This window comes from Protopterus annectens, chromosome 3.part1, assembly GCF_019279795.1.
Source record: "Protopterus annectens isolate FY-2018-M chromosome 3.part1, PAN1.0, whole genome shotgun sequence".
NCBI classification, from domain to species: Eukaryota; Metazoa; Chordata; order Ceratodontiformes; family Protopteridae; genus Protopterus; species Protopterus annectens.
Genome location: NC_056732.1, coordinates 1,834,740,337 through 1,834,763,495, shown reverse-complemented (window position 1 = coordinate 1,834,763,495; position 23,159 = coordinate 1,834,740,337). Strand labels below are relative to the sequence as shown.

General features: G+C 36.0%; 1 protein-coding gene across 1 annotated transcript in view; it reads left to right on the top strand.

The window, feature by feature from the left end:
- Positions 1-23,159, top strand: part of LOC122797899 (zinc finger protein 81-like) — a 275,414-nt gene that overhangs the window by 204,542 nt on the left and 47,713 nt on the right. Inside the window, exon 3 of the mRNA XM_044066417.1 lies at positions 9,170-9,292. Coding sequence (XP_043922352.1) covers positions 9,170-9,292 — 123 coding nt within the window. The remainder of the gene's footprint in view (positions 1-9,169; positions 9,293-23,159) is intronic.

Below are 23,159 nucleotides of genomic sequence, written 5' to 3'. Positions count from 1 at the left end.
CCAAAAAACCAACCCCCAAAAGGGGTTTTTAAAAAAATTTCCAAATTAAATGGCCTGTTTAAATTTTTTTTTAAAAAAATTTTTGGGGCAGATTAAAAGGAAAAACTTTTAAATTTTTTTTTTTTTCTTAAAAACCCGTCCAGTTGAATATAACCAAGTTTTTTTTTTTTTTTTTTTTTTTTTTTTTTTTTTTTTTAAAAAAAAAAAAAAAAAAAAAAAAAAAAAAACAAAAAAAAAAAAAAAAAAAAAGAAAAAAAAGCCAAAAATTTTTTTTTTTTTTAATGGCTAAAGCTGAGGTTTTTAAGCAGAAAATATTTCACACTCTACCACTTAAATAGGCAAGGACAGGAAATCAAAGAATGTGGCTACCCCCACACCTGTAATTACTAGCAAATAACAAAATTAAGCAAACACTAACTTCAGTTCAAGTTACTGAAGAGCAGAGTAAAAACTGCCAGTTCAGTTAATATTCCTACAACACAGTTTAAATCAAATTAAATGCTGTATTTTTTTTTTAAAAAGTGCAGATAAAGGTACTTAAATTCTCTTATACGTCCAGTTGAATATAACCAAGCTCTTAGCTGGCCAAAGCTGAGGTTTTTAAGCAGAAAATATTTCACACTGTACCACGTAAATAGGCAAGGACAGGAAATCAAAGAATGTGGCTACCCCCACACCTGTAATTACTAGCAAATAACAAAATTCAGCAAACACTAACTTCAGTTCAAGTTACTGAAGAGCAGAGTTAAAACTGCCAGTTCTGTTAATATTCCTACAACACAGTTTAAATCAAATTAAATGCTGTATTTTTTTTAAAAAAAGTGCAGATAAAGGTACTTAAATTCTCTTATACGTCCAGTTGAATATTACCAAGTTCTTAGCCGGCCAAAGCTGAGGTTTTTAAGCAGAAAATATTTCACACTGTACCACTTAAATAGGCAAGGACAGGAAATCAAAGAATGTGGCTACCCCCACACCTGTAATTACTAGCAAATAACAAAATTCAGCAAACACTAACTTCAGTTCAAGTTACTGAAGAGCAGAGTTAAAACTGCCAGTTCAGTTAATATTCATACAACACAGTTTAAATCAAATTAAATGCTGTATTTTTTTAAAAAAAAAGTGCAGATAAAGGTACTTAAATTCTCTTATACGTCCAGTTGAATATAACCAAGTTCTTAGCCGGCCAAAGCTGAGGTTTTTAAGCAGAAAATATTTCACACTGTACCACTTAAATAGGCAAGGACAGGAAATCAAAGAATGTAGCTACCCCCACACCTGTAATTACTAGCAAATAACAAATTTCAGCAAACACTAACTTCAGTTTAAGTTAGTGAAGAGCAGAGTTAAAACTGCCAGTTCAGTTAATATTCTTACAACACAGTTTAAATCAAATTAAATGCTGTATTTTTTTTTTAAAAAAGTGCAGATAAAGGTACTTAAATTCTCTTATACGTCCAGCTGAATATAACCAAGTTCTTAGCCGGCCAAAGCTGAGCTTTTTAAGCAGAAAATATTTCACACTGTACCACTTAAATAGGCAAGGACAGGAAATCAAAGAATGTGGCTACCCCCACACCTGTAATTACTAGGAAATAACAAAATTCAGCAAACACAAACTTCAGTTCAAGATACTGAAGAGCAGAGTTAAAACTGCCAGTTCAGTTAATATTCCTACAACACAGTTTAAATCAAATTAAATGCTGTATTTTTTAAAAAAAAAGTGCAGATAAAGGTACTTAAATTCTTTTATACGTCCAGTTGAATATAACCAAGTTCTTAGCCGGCCAAAGCTGAGGTTTTTAAGCAGAAAATATTTCACACTGTACCACTTAAATAGGCAAGGGCTGGAAATCAAAGAATGTGGCTACCCCCACACCTGTAATTACTAGCAAATAACAAAATTCAGCAAACACTAACTTCAGTTCAAGTTACTGAAGAGCAGAGTTAAAACTGCCAGTTCTGTTAATATTCCTACAACACAGTTTAAATCAAATTAAATGCTGTATTTTTTTTAAAAAAAGTGCAGATAAAGGTACTTAAATTCTCTTATACGTCCAGTTGAATATTACCAAGTTCTTAGCCGGCCAAAGCTGAGGTTTTTAAGCAGAAAATATTTCACACTGTACCACTTAAATAGACAAGGACAGGAAGTCAAAGAATGTGGCTACCTCCCGCACCTATAATTACTAGCAAAAAACAAAATTCAGCAAACACTAACTTCAGTTCAAGTTACTGAAGAGCAGAGTTTAAACTGCCAGTTCAGTTAATATTCCTACAACACAGTTTAAATCAAATTAAATGCTGTATATTTAAAAAAAAGTGCAGATAAAGGTACTTAAATTCTCTTATACGTCCATTTGAATATAACCAAGTTCTTAGCCGGCCAAAGCTGAGGTTTTTAAGCAGAAAATATTTCACACTGTACCACTTAAATAGGCAAGGACAGGAAATCAAAGAATGTGGCTACCCCCACACCTGTAATTACTAGCAAATAACAAAATTCAGCAAACACTAACTTCAGTTCAAGTTACTGAAGAGCAGAGTTAAAACTGCCAGTTCAGTTAATATTCCTACAGCACAGTTTAAATCAAATTAAATGCTGTATTTTTTTTTAAAAAAAGTGCAGATAAAGATACTTAAATCCTCTTATACGTCCAGTTGAATATAACCAAGTTCTTAGCCAGCCAAAGCTGAGGTTTTTAAGCAGAAAATATTTCACACTGTACCACTTAAATAGGCAAGGACAGGAAATCAAAGAATGTGGCTACACCCACACCTGTAATTACTAGCAAATAACAAAATTCAGCAAACACTAACTTCAGTTCAAGTTACTGAAGAGCAGAGTTAAAACTGCAAGTTCAGTTAATATTCCTACAACACAGTTTAAATCAAATTAAATGCTGTATTTTTTTTAAAAAAGTGCAGATAAAGGTACTTAAATTCTCTTATACGTCCAGTTGAATATAACCAAGTTCTTAGCCAGCCAAAGCTGAGGTTTTTAAGCAGAAAATATTTCACACTGTACCACTTAAATAGGCAAGGACAGGAAATCAAAGAATGTGGCTACCCCACACCTGTAATTTCTAGCAAATAACAAAATTCAGCAAACACTAACTTCAGTTCAAGTTACTGAAGAGCAGAGTTAAAACTGCCAGTTCAGTTAATATTCCTACAACACAGTTTAAATCAAATTAAATGCTGTATTTTTTTTAAAAAAAAGTGCTGATAAAGGTACTTAAATTCTCCTATACGTCCAGTTGAATATAACCAAGTTCTTAGCCGGCCAAAGCTGAGGTTTTTAAGCAGAAAATATTTCACACTGTACCACTTAAATAGGCAAGGACAGGAAATCAAAGAATGTGGCTACCCTGACACCTGTAATTACTAGCAAATATCAAAATTCAGCAAACACTAACTTCAGTTCAAATTACTGAAGAGCAGAGTTAAAACTGCCAGTTCAGTTAATATTCCTACAACACAGTTTAAATCATATTAAATGCTGTATTTTTTTAAAAAAGTGCAGATAAAGGTACTTAAATTCTCTTATACATCCAGTTGAATATAACCAAGTTCTTAGCAGGCCAAAGCTGAGGTTTTAAGCAGAAAATATTTCACACTGTACCACTTAAATAGGCAAGGACAGGAAATCAAAGAATGTGGCTACCCCCACACCTTTAATTACTGGCAAATAACAAAATTCAGCAAACACTAACTTCAGTTCAAGTTACTGAAGAGCAGAGTTAAAACTGCCAGTTCAGTTAATATTCCTACAACACAGTTTAAATCAAATTAAATGCTGTATTTTTTTTAAAAAAAGTGCAGATAAAGGTACTTAAATTCTCTTATACGTCCAGTTGAATATAACCAAGTCTGGCTTTGATGTTTGAACACGTTTTTTTTTGCTAAGAGGCTGAGACTTGAGAGCTGTGGTGAGAAGTGAGAACTGAATTCACTAAATGATAGCCATTAACTTTCAGTCTTCCTATTGTTTAAACTGCTGATTTAACATAGTGGTATGTTGCACTACCTGTAGTGTGTGTATAGTATTCTGGGTTCAAGACTTGCCAGTAACATGCATGGGGGTAACACATTTTATTCTAGCAACTTTCCAGAATTATACAAGCAATGTTTAAAATGTGTCCCTGGTTTTTAACCTTTTGCCCCGCCCCCCAAAAAAAACCCTGAAATTGAAAGTGAGAGAAGCTGTGCAAGATACCTATGGCTTACACTACTGTCATTCTGTTTATAGTTTGGGTGTGGAAGTAGACTTTTATGATGGAAATGTTCTGAATTGGGCAGTTTTGTAATTATTGGTTCATGCATTTTCTTTCATCACCTACAGTACAGCCTACTGGAAAAATTTTCATTCAAACAATACATTTAAAATGTGCTCTGTCTAACACATGTGCTGTATTATACAAGGAATATAACTTAATAAAGTCAGGAAGGTGCATCAAAGAAAAGAACACATGTATGTTTCTTGTTTTGTGTGCAAGGGGCCAGTGATTTTAAAACAGCCCAAAGGGAATCTTTATCCACTACTGGCTAGATGTATTTTCCTTGGATCTGGTTCAGGTTTCAAGGCTGTTTCAATGAATGTGAATTTCAAGGGCAGAGAAGTTTTAATGCCAAGTCTATTTTCATTGTGAGACAGTGTTGCTTTGTTTATCAGATGTCTGTTAGTGTTTGTGCATTGATGATGTGCCTCAAAATGTAAAATTAAAATCCAAATCTTCATTGTAGAAGTAAAGCAGTATGCACTCACTAGTGTTTATGGTAAATGGGGCGAAATAGCCAGGTAATGGGACATTGGAATGGCTGCGGGGGGACTATGCTGCCATATTTTGGTTGTCTGTTCTTCAGTTTGTGTTTGAAAGTTGGTATCCCACAATTCCATTGGAGTGGATGGGGTTACATAATTATGTATGCAAATTAGATGTTAACCGGCGTACAGATTTGTACCAATTTTTCATGGCCCTTGTCCAGATTTTTGATGTTTCCAGGTTGAGTGGTATGCCACCTTCTCCTGTCTCCATCTGTTTTATCTTTAACAGTTCATCTCATACCTGATGTGGGTTTGTGTAGATTTTTAATACAAATGGATAAAAGTCTCAAAGTAATGAAGGATAAAATAACTTGAAACGAAGATTCATTTCTCTGCAGGATCTCATAGAAGGAAAAAGGCACTTTTATTAGGTCAAGTTTGTAGTGAAAAATCATTACCCACACAAGCTCTTGTGTCTCCAGATTTTAAGATTGTTCCATTCCTCCACAAAATAGAAATAAATCCCTCCTTTAGCTGATATGTCTGCATTTTAATCAGTATAGGTCTTGGCTATTTTCTCAATCTCACAATGGTAAGATTTTCTGTATGTGCATTGTCTATTTTAATATCATCAACAGAAATTCAAATCCATGTGTTGACGCATTTGTCATGAGATCTATACAGCCCTTGTTGTGGTACTACTGTAAACCTTAAGTTGTCTCTGCAGTTTACATGAGTACAAAAGTCCAAAAAACTATTAAATCCAAACAGAATCCACGGAAAGGAGAATCAGCCAACAAAAAGTGATGGTAAATAAAAACGAAGACTTTTATTTGGATGATAAATGATTGGGATTGGGAGACACATCTTGAGTACAGAGAGCTCCTATGGCAACTTAGATTTAATGCTGCAAGGCGCCCTGGCTTGAATGAGAGCATCAACATCAGTAGTGTGCTCAGGCTTAGGAAGGCTAGGTTATAACCAAAACTAAATGATGGGTTTAAAATAACTTCACTAGGTGTTATAAGTATATATTTATTCTATTACATTTATTATTAACATTTATAGTTAATTTTAATATTTACAACTTTATAACATTTTTTATACATTAATGTTCTTATTCAATAAGGAACTTTTAATTTATATTAAAAAAAAAATTCTCTCAAATGTTTTTTTGAACAATGTCTTTTTAACTGTTTATTAGATTAATTAATCAAGATATCATGTGACTACAAGTTTTACATTTAAATCCATGTTACACTGTTTCCTTTTTATCTTGATAAAGCCTGGTATTAACTATTCGAAAGCACTTGATTTATTTGGTTTTGTGGTCAAATAAAAGTCTTCGTTTTCATTTATCATCACTTTTTGTTGGCTGGTTCTCCTTTCCGTGAATTCTGTCTGCAGTTTACATATTAACTATTTTCCCTGAATGCCTGGTTAAAAGGTCATCTGTTTCCTGCCAACTGTGTTACTTGCATCAATATTTTCTAACAAAGACAGACTTATCTTGAAAATCTAAGAACACATTTGTTCAGTCTTTCTCTCTTTGGTGACTGAAGAGTTTTCCAATTCAGTTACCATTACTGTCCGATTTTCCCAGCCCATCTCCACCATAATGTTTATACCCTCTGTCTGAGTTGTCACAGTTGCTGTCCTTTTTAATTCACTGTTCATTTTCCTTGTTGGCTTTCTGGATGTCATAGAAACTTCACTTACAAAAGTTTGTTAAATATTAAAGTAGCTTGCTTGTAACTGCAGTAATGTTTTGTTTTCTGGCCCAAAAATAGCTATTTCAATTCGAATGTGATATTCTACTTATTATATATAGCAAGGTATAAAAATACATATTGGGACAGATTCAATAAAGCCTTACACTAAGTGTACATAATATGTATTCAAGAACATTCTTATCACATTTTTGTGCTTTCTAGTCACTCAGAAAGATTGCACTAAGTGTACATGCAGTCTACACTTTGTGGTAACCTTTATGAATCCCTGTCAATATTTATAGCTGCAAGAATATCAGGAGAAAAATTAAAATTAGGAGGAGGAAGGTGTGAGTTATGTCTGTGTTGTCTGATCACTCAGAAAAGTGTATACTTTGTATAGGAGGTATTGAATCCCAGGGATAGTTTTATTTTGTTTTTATTAAAACACAAGATGCAGCTTGCCTCATTGGGATAGCATCCCAGTGCAAAGAGGTGTTTTATAAAAAGGTATGCCAGTAAAATTCCCTGAAAATTCAGTCCTTCACATAAAACGTTAAATGGACATTGCATCTGCCTGAGTTGGTACTAGCTCAAATGGATATAAAAGATCCTACAGCTTCTGCTAAAAGAGTAGCGGAATTTATGTCCTGGCTAAGTTTTCCCTAGTCAGTATAAATACCACCTCAAATCTCCCCTGCAAAGAAGCAATAGAGCTAAGGGGATTAACTGAGTCAAGAAAAGTATAAATATGTTTAAAGAAAGAGATTTCTGAACTATTTTGGATATGCAGGTTTTTATCTACAAACTGAAAAACAGCCAGTTGTTTGGGAAAGTACTTTTGAAAATGTTAAATTGTTAGTTAATTTACTTAGGGTATGTCTTCTGTGAGTACTATATGTCTTGGATTTGTCAGTGTCTGTACATTTCTAGGTATTTGTCTTAACCAAGTTCTTTAATTGAAGTCCTAGTTAAACTGGTGTTCAATAAGGTTTTGCTCCTAGCTTGGAGTATGTTAGAATGGAAACTGATCTTGGAACCTAAGGCCAGTGAAACCAGTAGATATCTGTCCTACTTTATGTAAGCTTTTTCCTCACATTTAGTGCTTGTTTGATGAACTGCATTTGATCACAATTTCTTTGAGACAGAAAGAGCAAAATGTATTTCTCTTAGCTCCCAGAAGTGAGTACAGGGATTCTTTTCTTTGTAACATTGTCTGACTACCTGTTGAGTGAACAGAAGATACCCCATACTTCCTATTATACAGATCTGACCACTTGGACACATGATTCATCTTAGGACAACTACCTTATGTCATGTTTCTGTACTTAAACATGAATCTCCTGTCTTCCATCTAGATGTTCTTTGGGCTCAACCTAATATAGGTTATGGGTCTTTCTCCACTCATGCCTCTTAGTCTGAAATATACTTCCTGCAAATATCAGAACTGTTCCAGGTGTTATTTCTCTCTCATACAAACTTCATGCAGCACACCTTACTGAGAAAGGTAAGTATTGAACCCGGTGCTACTTAAGGAACTCTTACACCGCTCTGAAATAGTTATGTACTTCATGTCTCATTGCAGATTACAGTTTCACTGACATCAGGGTGTTGGATCATGACAGAAGTTTGATTGTCTGAACATTGTACAGTGTTGATATGTTTTTGTTTTGTATGTGCCTCTTTATCTAATTTACTTTAACGAGTATATTGATCTCTTATTAGACTGGGATTTTCTTTTCCTGTGGTTTTCACTATATATTTCTGTATTATACAGCACTTAGTTTGGGCGGCCGCGGTGGTGCAGCAGTTAGCGTTGCCGCCTCACAGCAAGAGGTTCTCTGATTTGATTCTCAGTTGGGGTGCTTGCTATGCGGAGACTGCACGTCCTCCCTGTGGTCGCGTGGGTTACCTCCGGGTGGTCCGGTTCCCTCCCACATCCCAAAGACATGCTGTAGATGGATTGGACACTCTAAATTGGCCCTAGGTGTGAGTGTGTGCATGTGTGTGTGCCTTCTGTAGAAGGTTGGGCGCCGGGCTGGCAACTCGACACTGTAAAACTCCACTGCCAATCTTGAGTGGACAGGTGATCCGCTGTGGTGACCTCTAACTGGGAAAAAGCCAAAAGAAGAAGAAGAATGCAGCACTTAGTTTATTTTCTTTCTGCAGCTGACTCTGGGTCACACTGAAGCAGTTATTTATATCACTATATTTGCTGAATTACCAAATACAATAAATCAGTAATAAATACTGGTGGAACTATATGTTTCTGAATCTCAATGCTACCAAAATAATTGCTGTATTACGTTTACATATTTACACACACACACACACACACACACACACACACACACACACACACACACACACACACACACACACACACACACACACATACACACACACACACACACTAATAAAAGTTTAACAATGTGCAAATTACTTTATTTAGAGAAATGATTTGGTGGTGTGCTTGTCAAGAGAAAATACATGAGTAATGTAACATAAGAATATGAAAAGAACCCATCTGACTCAGGAGGTAACTTGTGTTTGTACAAGGTTTTTGATGAAATGCACCTCTGTTCTTGTTTTTTTTTCCTTCAGCTGTATTTTGAGAACAACCCTTTGGAAATGTAAGTATTCATGTAAGAATATAGTTTAACATTAAATTCCATTTCATTTTAATTTCTAGGGTATAACATCCCAGTGGATCACCTTTGGTCACTTATTTTGAAAGATAAGATTCTTCCATCTGATAACGGTGACAGAGGAATGACTTTGCAGCAAAACCAGCTTCCGGGTAACATAATTAGCAGTAAGTACATTAAATATATTCCATTTGTTAAAACTTTCAATTAAGTGTAAATTAATGGTCTGGAGGAAGCGGTGGAGGGATTATTGTGTACAGACTTATATTCATAAAAGTGTTAACTAAGGTTTTACATTAAAAGAAGTTAGACCTTGGAAAATCACTACCACCCATAGATAATGTTGTGTATTATAAGAAAAAAAATGTAATGAGCATTTAGAGTAGAAAGAACAAAGAATTGAGATTTTGGGGATGTGATAAAAGGACAAAAGGTAACAAAATGGGATGAAGGTAGACAAATTGTAACTTGCATAGACAGAACTATTGTTAGAGCTCAAGGAAGATGTATTGAGGTTAGATGATGATTTGGTTAAACTATGAGAAGTACATTTTATAACTTGGGGCAGAGCAGGAATGGCAGACTGGAATAACGTAATACATTGGGCATATGAAACAATGTTAGAGTTGAGAAAACAGTAAGATATAACAGTAAAAATACAACAGAGAGAATGATTAAATAAAGATGCTACAGGTAATCACTGGAGGGGAAATATGTCTTAATCCCAGATATGCAGTTAAATCACGAAAACTTTTTGCATGGACACAAATATGTCTGCACTCCTATGAGACTTGAACAAATGTTCCTGCAGACATACGTTGTAGATGCAACAGTCAAGAAGGACATTTGTGTGTGGGGGGGGTATATATTTTTGGAATGTGTGGAGTTACTTTGATACAAAAATTATCTGAATAATATGCTTAGTCTTATACTTTGCAGAAAATTTAATCTTAGTATAGAGATGATTTTGCTGACTTGGTGTAAAATATCACTCACTTAACAGGAAAAAGCATTGCTAACTTTAGTGTTGGTAGAGTCTAAGAAAGATATAACTAGAAAATGGAAAATCAAAGACAAACTATCTATAAAAGAGGTGAAAACATGATTACAGAGATTAAAAATATGACACTGAAACTTGGAAATCAGATACAGAAATAGTAAAAAAACGGTGTGTATAGGATTTGGTAAAAGAAACTGAGCTTGAAGAGGACATGACATGGCACAAATGAGCTAAGATGTTTGTCTATTTAATAAAAAAAATGCAGTACAAAGAAGGAAGTCAGTGGTCTGCTTAGTTGTTAACGTGTGTAACATAGTGAAAATAAAATGGTGTGGTTACTAATTTAACCCTTTATCTCAAATTAAATAGATAATAAAACGCTTGACCCATAGCTGGTCATGTGCATGGTCCTGAATAACTTAGTTTACTTTTGTTAGTTCATACCCACTATGACACCCATGCACTGACCAGTAATCAAGGAGTCTCAATTCTAACCACTAACACCAGTGAGGGATGTGCACATTGGGAGGATGACAAGTACACACACAGTAAAGTACAATTTCTCTTAACAGTACACAGAGATCACAGTCTGGGGCCGTTTTTTCCCTCTCTCTCCAGATCCCCAGTAAGACTCCCCACTGGCACAGCTATAGGCTTTAGATCTCAGCCAAGTGGTCAAGCCAAACCCTCCACCACCCCCTCTGTCCAACCAGTGCTTTGTGTCCCTGCCCAAGTAGCTGACACACACACACTTTGAGATTTGATTTATATACAAACACACATACACATCTGGGGAAGGCTGACACAGGTTCTCTAGCTAAGCAAACTTCTTCCCAGACTATAAGGTAGTACCAGCTGCCAGTAAACACTCTTATCGGCTACTATACGGCCCTTACCAAAGGGTTGCCAATCTTACTGTGTAATGTTGCTATTATCCAAATGGTAAGTATGACAAAGATTGAAGGCTGTTTAGGAGTGGCTTGTACAGTATCACCAAATATATACGCAAGTAACCTAAGAGCTTATATATCTCTACACAAAACCAGCCACAATTAAAAGGTTTACATATATTTAATAATAAATAATAAATGCACAAGACAATACTCATTAACTCATCACAGTGACAATAGAATTCACAATCATAGGAAATACTTTAAAACAACATTGTAGGACAGTCTCACATAAATAAAGAAAACATCTAACTAATCTTGCTATATTCCTATCTATCTCTAAGAGAAACTATGTTTTAAATAACTTGCTTACAGAGCAAGGCAAAGTGCTGGTAATGTTGTCAGATCCAGAACAAAATACAAAAAGCACTAACTTTCTCTCAGAGATAGTTCTTAAATTAATAGTACACATTATTGCTGAATCATCTCAGATTACATCATTCTTGTCACATCTGTCTAAGTTTCCCAGGCTAGCAGGAACTTAAATTTTAACATGTCTCTGTTAAAAATACTTATCTCTGAGAAGCTAGCAATTCTCTCTTAGAAGCTTGTCTGAAATCGAATGTCATAAAACAATTACCTTGGAAACCTGAAATTACCTCTGTTTCCAGAAAATAGAAAGAACCCCCTAGCCTACACATCCTATCTCTTAGCTGAGATAAACTAACTTTATAACACATCGTAAGACTCCTTACTTATCAACTTATTTTCTTAGAGTTTTGCAAGTTAACTCTGTATATTCCAACTTCTACTATGAAAACATACATTTGCCTTGGCATATAGTTTATACACATTTCTGCTCTTTTCCAGCAGGGTGAACTGTGGTTACATTTTTGAAGCTCAGCACATAACACAGTTTTCTTGCATGTGTAAGACAAGCATACAAATCATATTAATATATACAAATGACATAGAATTATTTGCAAAATTCTAGCTGGCTGGGCTGGCAGTTTCACATTTCTATATAAATCATATTAATATTTTCAAGTGATATATAATTATTTAGAAAATTTCAGCTAGCTGGGTTGGCAGCATCTCAATGACTATAGTATGCCTGCGGAATGTATTTTGACTGTGAATTCATCTAATATTCAACAAAACTGTCAAATGGAAGCAGGCTCTGATGTGAATGCTTTTGGTGACTTAAATGGATGTAGTGAGTTACCGGAACGCCCTTTGACTGTGGACTTATTCAGTGACTGTCAGGTAATAGCAGGTTCTGATAAAAATATCTTTAGTCATTATAATGAATTATGGGAATGTGTAAATGAGTTTAATATGCTTGGACAATGTAGTTTAACTATGAGTTTATTTAATACTGCACAAAATAGTCAAATGAGAGCAGGCTTTGATGGAAATGTTCCTGGTGTTTTAAATGAGTTACCAAAATGCCCTCTGATTGTGAATTTATCTAAGTATGAACTTTCCAGTGCAGAAATGTCGTTATTATCTCATGGAATTTAATTTGTGCCTGCTGGGACTTATGATTTGGTTAATGCAATTACAGATTTGAACCTGTTTTCAAGGAATTTAAATTTGAGAAATATTTTTAAGGGTAGTGGCAATTCTATGGATGGTCACCTTAAAAGAAGTAGTACTTTTATTCCTGTTAGTGATCCTGTTATTAATGTGTTTAACAATATTTGTGAAAAGCAAACTCATGATTTTTATAGTAAAAGAAGGTTAAACAAGTTGTATAACTTAACTGCTGAAGAATCTGAAGCATTAAAGTCTCTGCAAAATAATAATGAAATAGTTATAAAAGAAGCAGATAAGGGGGTGCCATTGTACTAATGAATGTGTGTGACTATTTGCAAACCATTGATGAATTACTGTCAGATAGACAAACCTTTAAACTAATTGATGGTAAGGCAGTAGACAATATGATAAGTAAAATAAATATGTCTATCTATGATCTGCAAGTAATGGAGGCTATAGATATTGACACCTTCCACTTCTTGAGTGTACCATGCCCAACCATTCCTGTATTATATGGTCTCCCTAAAATACATGAGTCCATATTAAAACCTCCAATGAGACCAATAGTCTCAGGGAGGGTTTGGATAACGGAGCCTTTATCTGTCTACTTACAAGATGTGTTGAAAAGTTTTTTGAAGCATATACCTAGTTATATTAAGGATACTGGTGACTTCCTGACCCAGATGCATGGTTGGTATGATAACAATACCCATGACCATTTCATTTTGGTAACCTTAAATATAAAATCTCTTTTTACGGTCATTCCTAATGATTATGGAATTGACTGTATAAGAGAAATTCTACAGGAATATGGCTGTTTCTCTGCTAGACGTATTGAGACTCTTTGTGATCTCTTAGAACTAGTTTGGAGAATAATGTTTTTACCTTTAATAAACAGGTATACTATCAGATATCAGGAACAGTCATGGGTACTACAGTAGCCAACACCTATGCTAATCTAACATTGGGCAAATGGGATCAGATAAATGTATATGGTGAGATTAATCTATATGCTTCAAATATTTTATTTTATAAATGCTTTGTGGATGATATCTTTTTGGTTTGGCATGGGAATGAGAACTTCTGTAGTTATTTAAATAATACTGTTGAATTTTTAAAATGTGAAATAACCTTTTGTAATGTTTCTTTCTTTCTTTGAACGTTTTAGATGTGGGGCTATAAATAACAGATTCTGGATTAGAAACTTTTATATAAAAAAGGAGGTGCAAGTAAACAAATATTTGCATAAAAATTGTATGCATGTGAAAAGAACCTTTAAAAGTGTTGTTAAGAGCCAATATATGCGAGCTAGCAGGCTAAATACTAAATTGGATGTTTGTGAAGTACAGATGCAAGAAATGACAAAAAAAATTTTTGGAAAGGGGTTATAATATAAGTGAAATAGAAATCGCTAAAAGTGATGCGATACAGTTAAGGGGTTCTAGGGCTAAACCCTATTTTCCCCTCAAGGAGACGTCAATTCTGGTGGTGGAAATTTGGCCCTACTACAACCCTTGAGATACTTGATGACCTTTAGCAGAGCTAGTGAATCAGTAAAGTATGTTATAAAAAACAACTGGGACATTTTAAAGGTCATACCTGGCCATGAGAAATGGCTCCCGGAAAAACCTCTATTCACCTATCGTAACTGTGACAACTTAAAGAAGCTTTTATGCTATAAAGATTTTTCTTTAAATAATAAATCTGTCCCTGTGTTTAATAGAAAGAGAACCTTTCCTTGTCACAATTGCTCATGTTGCTCTAGCATTAGTCAATCAGTGGAGTTTGTGCACCCCATTAGTGGTAGGAGGTATACTTTCCACTGTACTGCTACATGTAATACATCATCTGTTATATATCTTGCTGCCTGTAATAACTGTATGAGTTTCTATGTTGGAAAGTCAATGAGAAGACTAAAAGACAGGATAATAGAACACAGGTCAGATATACGTAGGAAGGGACTTACTAATTCCTTGGCCCAACATATTGAAAAGAGTGGTGGCACACATCAGTTTAGCTTTAGGGTTATGCACATTATATATTCAAATGTGAGATGTGGTGATGTGGATACAAAGGAATATGAATGGATTATCCACTTGGAAGTGGATAACTATCCAGGCCTCAATAAACAGGTTACACTAAAACCAATCTTAAAAGCTAAACAACAAAAAGTGAGAAAAAAATAGACTTATAGTAGGGTTATGATATTTACCCTTGTATATTTCTTTATATAGATTTGTATGCATATTTCTTATGGATGACTTGTCCTTTTAAGAAGATTAATTGTTGATTTTAATTGATGTATTTTGGTAGGTTGACTGTGTCATGTGATGTAATTAGATTATATTTAAAAATGCTGTTTTTATGAGAGTTTGTATGTAAGACACTGAAAAAGGATATCTTGTATCTGAAAGCTTTGTTTTTTATTAAAGTATTTGACGGTGTGGAGTTCTACATTTTTTCTTGCTTTAAGCATCTTGATTTATCACACCCACTATCCCTTCTTACCCTACATCCCTTCTACACAACACATTTTTTATACAATTCCTCCTCCATTATCTTTGCATCGTAGTCCCAACTTTGCATTTCACTTTCTTCCTGACATTCCCATTTTATTCATCTCATTAAAATACTTACACCACTCTCTTATAACCGGGTTCTGCCTCAGTAAGTACCCTAATATTCGGGTCTATGTCATTTCTTCGAACGCTTAAAATTTCAAATGTTACATGGTCAAGACCAAACGTTCGAAATTTCAAGTGTTTGAAGATTGACTTTCAATAGTGCCTTACTGTGCAGATAGGGAGAATTTCCCTTCTCTGCACTGAAGTATGGTCTCGGAGTTTGTATATTTAAGTAGGGGTGTGTGGGGGGTGCAGGGGGGCTTGCCCTCCTGCTCACAGTAAGGTGTGTTTTTTTTTTTTTTTTTTCTTTGATATTCGAACATCCAAATGTCAAACATTTGGTCTTGACCATGTAACGTTCGACATTTTGGATGTTCGAATATTTAACATAGACCCTAATATTCTTACCTCACTCTCTTATAACTAAGTTCTGTGTCAGTAAATAACCTATTATTCTTACCCCACTGTTATTGACTTGTCAGCTATACAATACCTCTCTACCTTTTATAGCTTTAACTATCTACCTGCTAACTAATGTTTCAGATTCCTTACCTCATTTCTATTTATTTCTAACATCTATACTGTAAGCCTCTTTACTTGTGTGTTATAAGTCATGTGTAATGTCATTACATAGGAACTATCTGTTTTGTCTTTGTATAGTATCAGTAAAGAACAATTACCTGTTCTTAAGACATCTTGATACAATCTACGTAATGTATCATTGTAATAAAATAATGTTTTGTCTTGAGTAACTTAATCTGCCGGAGCTTTTCTCGTCCTGGCCCTTGTTGTAAATGGGCTTTGACAGTCGGCATTTCTGAGGTAAATGCAAGCTTAGGCAGACAGAAGAAGATGATTTGAGTAATATAATGTCTTTTTCCAGGTAGCCTGAACTCACAGTTACCATGAAAACATCTATGTAAGTGTTTCGGAAGATTACCAATCAACTTCTTTCCTCAAGATTTTTGGACAAAGCTAAAAATAACAGGGGAATCAAGGCTCAAAATGAAGAGTAATTTTTAAACATATTTAAAATTGTAATATATTTGGTTTTGCATTGACATAATTTTCTGAACTGAAATGTGAAAGAGTCTGAATGAAGTATTTAACAGCTCCCCTCTACTCCTCTGTGACATTTGCTGTATGTGTGGCAATAGTGAGTGTGTTACATCACTAATGCACTTTTTTCTCTTAGCTTTTGAATACATAGCTGCTGGATCACATACCATATAGGTGCAACATTAGCTTCATTTATACATTTCTAAAACTTTTTTGTACAGTCATTCCAAATGTAGCTCATATTTAGGGTCTATATCAGAACATCAAAGGTTTAACACTTCAAATATTCTAATATCGACCCGTTTTGAGCGAATGCTAAAAATAGCAAAGCTGCAGAACATCAAATTCTTTCCTAGGGAAAGAATTTGATTGGCCAGTTCTGTGGCTTTGCTATTTTCAGTGCTGTGGTTGAAAGGTACGGGTCGGGTTCAAGTAAGTGTGCGATTGTGTGGTGGTTAGGGCATGGGTTAGGTGAGTTAGGGTTAGGGGTGGGTTAGGTGGGTTAGGGCACGGGTTAGGCGAATTAGGGTTAGGGGTGGGTTAAGTGAATTAGGGTTAGGGTGCGGGTTAAGTGAGTGTGCGATAGTGATGGACCTTAGGGTTAAGGTTTGGGTTAAGGTAAGTGGATAGATAGTAGTGTATGTACAGTTTAGTGTAGGGTTAGTTGTAGGATTATAAGTGTATGTGTGTGGATTGATGGTTTTTAGGTTTGCTTGTGTTGTATGTATGTGTTTCGGAATAGCAAATTTTTTCCCAAGGAAAAAATTTGCTGTTCTGAATGTTCAATATTATGTGGTTTAGATGTTTTAGGTACGATGAAATAGCGTTTGCTATTTTCATCTTTCGATAGCGTGATATAAACGCCATATTTACACTATATGCATCTTGTGTCATGGATATGATTCTGTTATGACAGTAGACAGCTAAAAAAATGCTCTTTTAGATTACTAGGTGCCCTTTTCACCTTCTGCCTTCCCAGCCTTCATCAGCTTTCAGCACCTCTGACTGCTTTAGAGGCAAAAGATGATACTGATAATATCCATTTGGCTGATGTAGCATTGTTCTCCATCCTGATTGATTTGGTGATGGAGAAACTTTATGTCTCAGTACTTGAAACTCATGATGCAGCTCAAGGTTTTTATCATGCATCTAAACCTGAAAACATTCCGTTTCACTGAATAGACAATGTGACCTTATTACCCTTTAGGTACCTGCTCTTTTAAGATTTCCTTAAAACCATGGCAGAAGCTAAGAGGCCTCTGTAGTTCTAGGCAGTACTACTTGACTAAATGGAAGAAATGTTCCCTGTTGTGCCAAAGGAGGAATCAAACCCCAGCATGGCATGAGTGCCAAAGGTTTTGGAATGTGTACCTGAAATTAAAATGGGATTGTGTTACACCTCGGTGAAGGTACATCTATCGTCTGCCTCAGCCTACATATCTATGGACCCCCTTTATTGTCCAGTCAAACTTTGCAATGTAAAAACAGTTAGAAATGTACCCACCATCATGTTTGTTATTATATTAATCTTTTTTACAGGAGTGCGTATTCCAAATTGTGTATTTTCCTTGTATATAATCCTGTTTAGTCACTGTCTTATGTGTTAGTTTAAATTGTACATACTGTATTATATTTAATTATTTATTTATTGTTTTCGTTGACCAAAAAAGTCCAACTGGATGTAACCCATGTTCAGCAGAGGCCCACGGAGAAAAGCTTGTTTACATAAACTTGCAATTAACAATTTTAGATTTGAAAACAACATTGTTTTCAGCACAAGTGTACGTGTAAGTAATATTTACATTCATGAATTACAGTAAAATACAAGATTTATAGAATAGGTTGCATATATAGATTGATGACAGACAAATTCATACAGTATATCTGATCTGGAAAGTAGTTACCTGTAACAGATTTTGTACAAGCAGCTAGGATCTCTACATTAAGGTACAACATTGATTGACTGCTGATGCTATTGATGTAAGTGAGGGAGAGAAATATATGTTTTGAGTATTGAGTGTGAGAGTTAGTGAAAGGGTTGTAGAAGTTTCATAGAGAAAATAAGGTGAGGGAGATTGTCAAAAAGTGCTTGAGAGAAAGAGTAGTTAAGGAAAAGGAGACTGAAAGGGGATACAAGTTTCAGATTTTAGGGGAAATATATTATAGAAAGAGAGAAGAATTGAGAGGTGACATTCAAAAGATGAAGTGAGATAAGAAAATGTCACAGGGGATGTTAGGCAAGATGGTATTTGGACAATGAGGTAGAAGGGTTTGAGAAGATTTTGGAAGAGAGTGAAGTCATGGGAGAAACTGTCAGCCTGGATATGACCATGAGCATGTCTAGGGTTGAATTGGGTATCGTTTAAGCTCTATTTTGAAGTCTGATAATTTGTCTGAAATTTTTAATTTTGTGGGGACAGCATTCCATAGTTTGAATACATAGCAGGAGTGTAGTGAGTCTGCTGATTTATAACTTCATGGATTGTTACTAGGCCAATGACCCAGGGGAGCTTTCTAAACCCAGCCAAGTTTTCCCGAAAGAATAATAATGTCTTGCATCCAAATAAGACATTGAAGGCCAGGCATTTATAAGCTACCTCTGCCCATAAGAGACATGGGCGCCAGGCCCAGTGTGAATTTCCTATTCCTCATCCACTGGTCTAGGTTGCACTTAAACTGGGTAATAGACAGACTGAGCTTCATATGGATGGGTAGCCTGTTCCATAGGAGGGGCAGTCTCTGGGACACATATCTGTCTCTCCAGTGTGTTCTGTTTACGTTATAGACAACATTCAAGTTTCTAGACCTTATATTTCTGGTACTGTTTGATTTACTAATATGCAAGAGATTCATAAGTGTGGGGTTTGCAGATGCCTTGTGAGCCTGGCTTAGATCACCCTTCAGCAATCCATAGGAGATTCAGTAGTGGGAGAGGGCTTTAAGGCACTCTGCATAAAGCAGGTTTGTTACATCTTGTATTCTTTTTGTAAGGAACCTCTGAGGTCATTCTAGTTGCTGCATGTGCCTTTTCAGGTACATACCAAAGGGAGCACTGTATTCTATCACTAGCCTGATAAGGGTGGAGTACAGTGGGATAATGACCTCTTTGGACCTAGATACCTTGCCCTTACTTATAAGTTGCAAAGCATAAAAGGATTTCCTCACCGCTATGGCGACATGGTGGTCAAAAGTAAGACCTCATCAGGGTGTTGCTTGAGCCTTTAAAAACATGAAGTTATTGCCTTACAGTTCAAACAAATATGCATATCTCTGGAACCATAACTGTTACTAGAAAAATGTAAATGGCAAACTATTCAAGATAAATTGATCTTTACATTGGTGGCATTTATTAATAAAGGCAGTGAATATTCATTTTGTAATCTTGCATAAAGAGCTTCAGATATCTCAGTAACTGTTCAAGCAAGGCTCATTCTGCCAGCAGGATTTTCTTTATCCAGCTGTGAGAACTCTGCCTCCTGTCATCCCCTAGTACTGACCATACTATTCTAATCTACTGCACCCTACTCTGCTACTTCACTTAGCTACCTTATACTTGGTCTTATCTCCCAAACCCAACTTCTTTCCTCCCTGCACTCTACCCTATAGTTTTTATTCTTACCCTTCACCATAAATAGTGCTTCTCTCTTTTTCTCTGATTGTTTTACTGCCTTTGGTCCCCTCACTGGCTCTTCCCGCTCCGTTCGCCCTGCGGGCTCACTCCGCTCCCCTCCCTACCCCCAATTCCCACCCACCCCCAGGGGTCCTACCTTTATACTTCCTTGACCACACCCCCAACACACTCTGCTCCTATCACATCACCTGCCCCACCTACACTCATTAACTCTATACTCCTATCTTACTACCACACCCCGCTCATCATATTCCCTTTCTAATTGCCCTAACTCACTCTTTAACATTTTATTTCTGCTAGTTCCAACCTTCCTAACCTCACCCCACTAAAAACATGGTTTTAAGCCTTAAACTTCTTTATCTTCTGCTACTCCTTAACATTCTTCTAATACACTATTCTTTTACTTCCTATGAACATCTTACCCTTAGCAGTTCTCCTAATTTAGCCACACACACAACCTCCATTCTTCCTCTAGCTAAACAAACACACACTAACATCCTCTCATCCTCTCCCTACCTTCCCCCCCTATTCCACAAATTACACCACATCAGGTCTCTAACCTCGAAACGGTTCTATCTAGTACCCTCCAAAACCACAAAGACATTTTCAATCCCACAAACCCTTTTACTATTACATGGAGATATCCACCCCAACCCTGGCCCCAATAATGCTCTCAACCATGACCTTTCTAACCATACTGCTTACATCTCTATCTCACCTTTCTCTAATAACTCCCTGTCTATAGCACACCTTAATATTTGTAGCATCAACAACAAAATCACACAACTCCATGCTATAATTGACTTCTATGCCTTTGATATCCTCTGTCTCACTGAAACCTGGCTTAAACCAGGTACTAAAGACAACGAAATCACTCCACCTGGCTATAGCACCTTAAGGCAAGATCGTCCTAACAAAAAGGGAGGAGGAGTAGCCTTACTTTACAAATCCCAACTACAGGTGTCCTTAATGGACTCCCTACCTCCCTCCCTAGGTAATGCTGAAATACTCTGTACCAAACTCCAACTAAACAAAAACAAAGCCATCTACATAATATGTTCCTACATCCCTCCAGGCAATAACTTAAACACACTTGAAAATATTCTCAGTTGGGTCTCCTGCAACTTCCCTCAAGAAACTATAATCTTAGGTGACTTTAATATTGATTGGAACTCCTGCATCTCTCCCAAACCTACCATTCACCTCAATCTCTTTAACTTTCAACAAACTATTAACTCCCCAACTAGAATTGACAAAACAACCAATAAACAAGCAATTCTGGACTGGATATTGATTAACAATAATCCCCATTCTTATAAGACTGGAATACTCCCAGACAATATTAGTGACCATCTCCTTACCTATATCACTAAACAAAAAGATAATACTCTCAACCAAGCTATTTACCGTACTGTACGTAACAAAAAAAAATTTAACCTGTCCTCTTTCCTTAATGACCTCAAGGTATGCAACCGGTCAACTCTAAAACACCTCCCACTTGACGAAGCAGTTGCCTATTTCAATAACACTTTCCTACAAATTCTACAGCAGCATGCCCCTGCCCAATTAATTAGAATAAGCTCCAAAGCTGCCCCTTGGCTTTCCAAAACAACCAAACAAACTATGCTAGATAGAAATAAAATTTGGACTAAATGGAGAACCACTAAAAACCCCGCTGACCTTCTAAACATCAAACACCTTAGAAATACTACAGAAAAACTCACCCATCTTGATAAAAAAAAACTATTACCTTCAATATCAACAAAACCAAAATTATTTATTTATTTATTGCAGTTGGTTTACCAGGATAGTCCATTGGGCCACAAGGAACCCGTTTTCAATGGAGTCCTGGGGAGAAAAGCTCCAAAAATACATTTAACATTCTTACAAACATATATTCACACACACATTTCAAGTTTAACAATAGGTAAAAAAGAAAGAAAGCAAAAAAAATGTAACAGCTAAATACAATGTGCAGAAAGTACATAATAATTATATTTATTAGCTCAGAAATATCCATTTAATACAGAGTAGTTTGGAAAAATTAGTTACTGGAAAGGAAGAGGAGGTTCAGTGACATGATGAAGTGGAGGAAGAAGAGAACCTAGGGGCTTATCTAATAACTTGTGTAGAATCTGGGTAGAAAAATGAGGCAGAGCAATGGCGGATGAGAGAAGGAGAAGAGTAGGTTATGTAGGGTGGGAGCAGGAGCATTCCCACTGAGATGCTAGGTGAGTATAGAGAGATTTTTTGAAAGTTGAGTGATTAGAGGTGGTGCGGATGAGTGAAGGAAGGGAGTTCCAGATGCGAGCTAGGTTGAAGGATAGAAGGTTTTTGCCTGGGGGATATGTAGGTTTATGGACTTTGAGTAGGTTTTGATTGTTTGATCTCAATACTCTATTGGGAAGATGCATGTCAAATGCGGAAGAAAGGGAAGAACAGAGGGAGGGGTTGAGAATAAGTTTGTGGGCTAGAGTTAGCTGAGTATAAGTGAGTTGATTGGGAAGTTCTAGCCATTTTAGTATCTGGAGGGAGAAACAGTGGTGGGTGGAAGACTTGTGGCTGGTGGCAAATTTTGCAATTTTGTTGTAACAAGAGGAAAGTTGTTTTTTGAGGGAGGATTGCAGATTAGTTAGGAGTGGGGCACCATAGAGAAGGGAGGGGATAAGGAAGGATGAAGCGAGTGTTATTTTAGTAGCAGAGGTAAGGTACGCTTTTTGTCTGTAAAGCATACCAAGTCTTTGGTGGTTTTGATGTTTTTGTAGATGAGAGGTAAATTTAAGTTGGTTGTCTATTTGTACCCCAAGTAGCTTGGTCTCTGTCACCAATTCTAGGGAGAGTTATTTTGGCTAGTGATAGAAAAAGTGTTCAGATTGAGATGAGTAGCTTTAGAAGGAGTAAAAATCATTAGCTTGGTCTTGGAGGCGTTAAGAGCTAGGTGGTTTTGTAACATCCATTGCTCTGTTGTAGAAAAGGCATCTTGAATTAGTTTTGAAGTGTAGAGATAGAGGTGGCTGAGCAGATGATAGTTGAATCATCAGCATATTGGATGATGTTAGAGAATGGGATTGATTTATGGAAGTCATTTATAAATATGTTGAAGAGAACAGGACCTAGAATGGAGCCTTGTGGAACACCTGTGGGGTACTAAGGAATGAGGAGGTAGTTTTTTTCCATCTTACTGCTTGCTTCCCGTTGGATAGGTAACTAGAGAACCATTGCAAGGAAGAGGAAGAGAGGTTAAGTTCTGAGAGTTTAGTTATGAGCAGGCTATGTGAGATGGTATCGAAG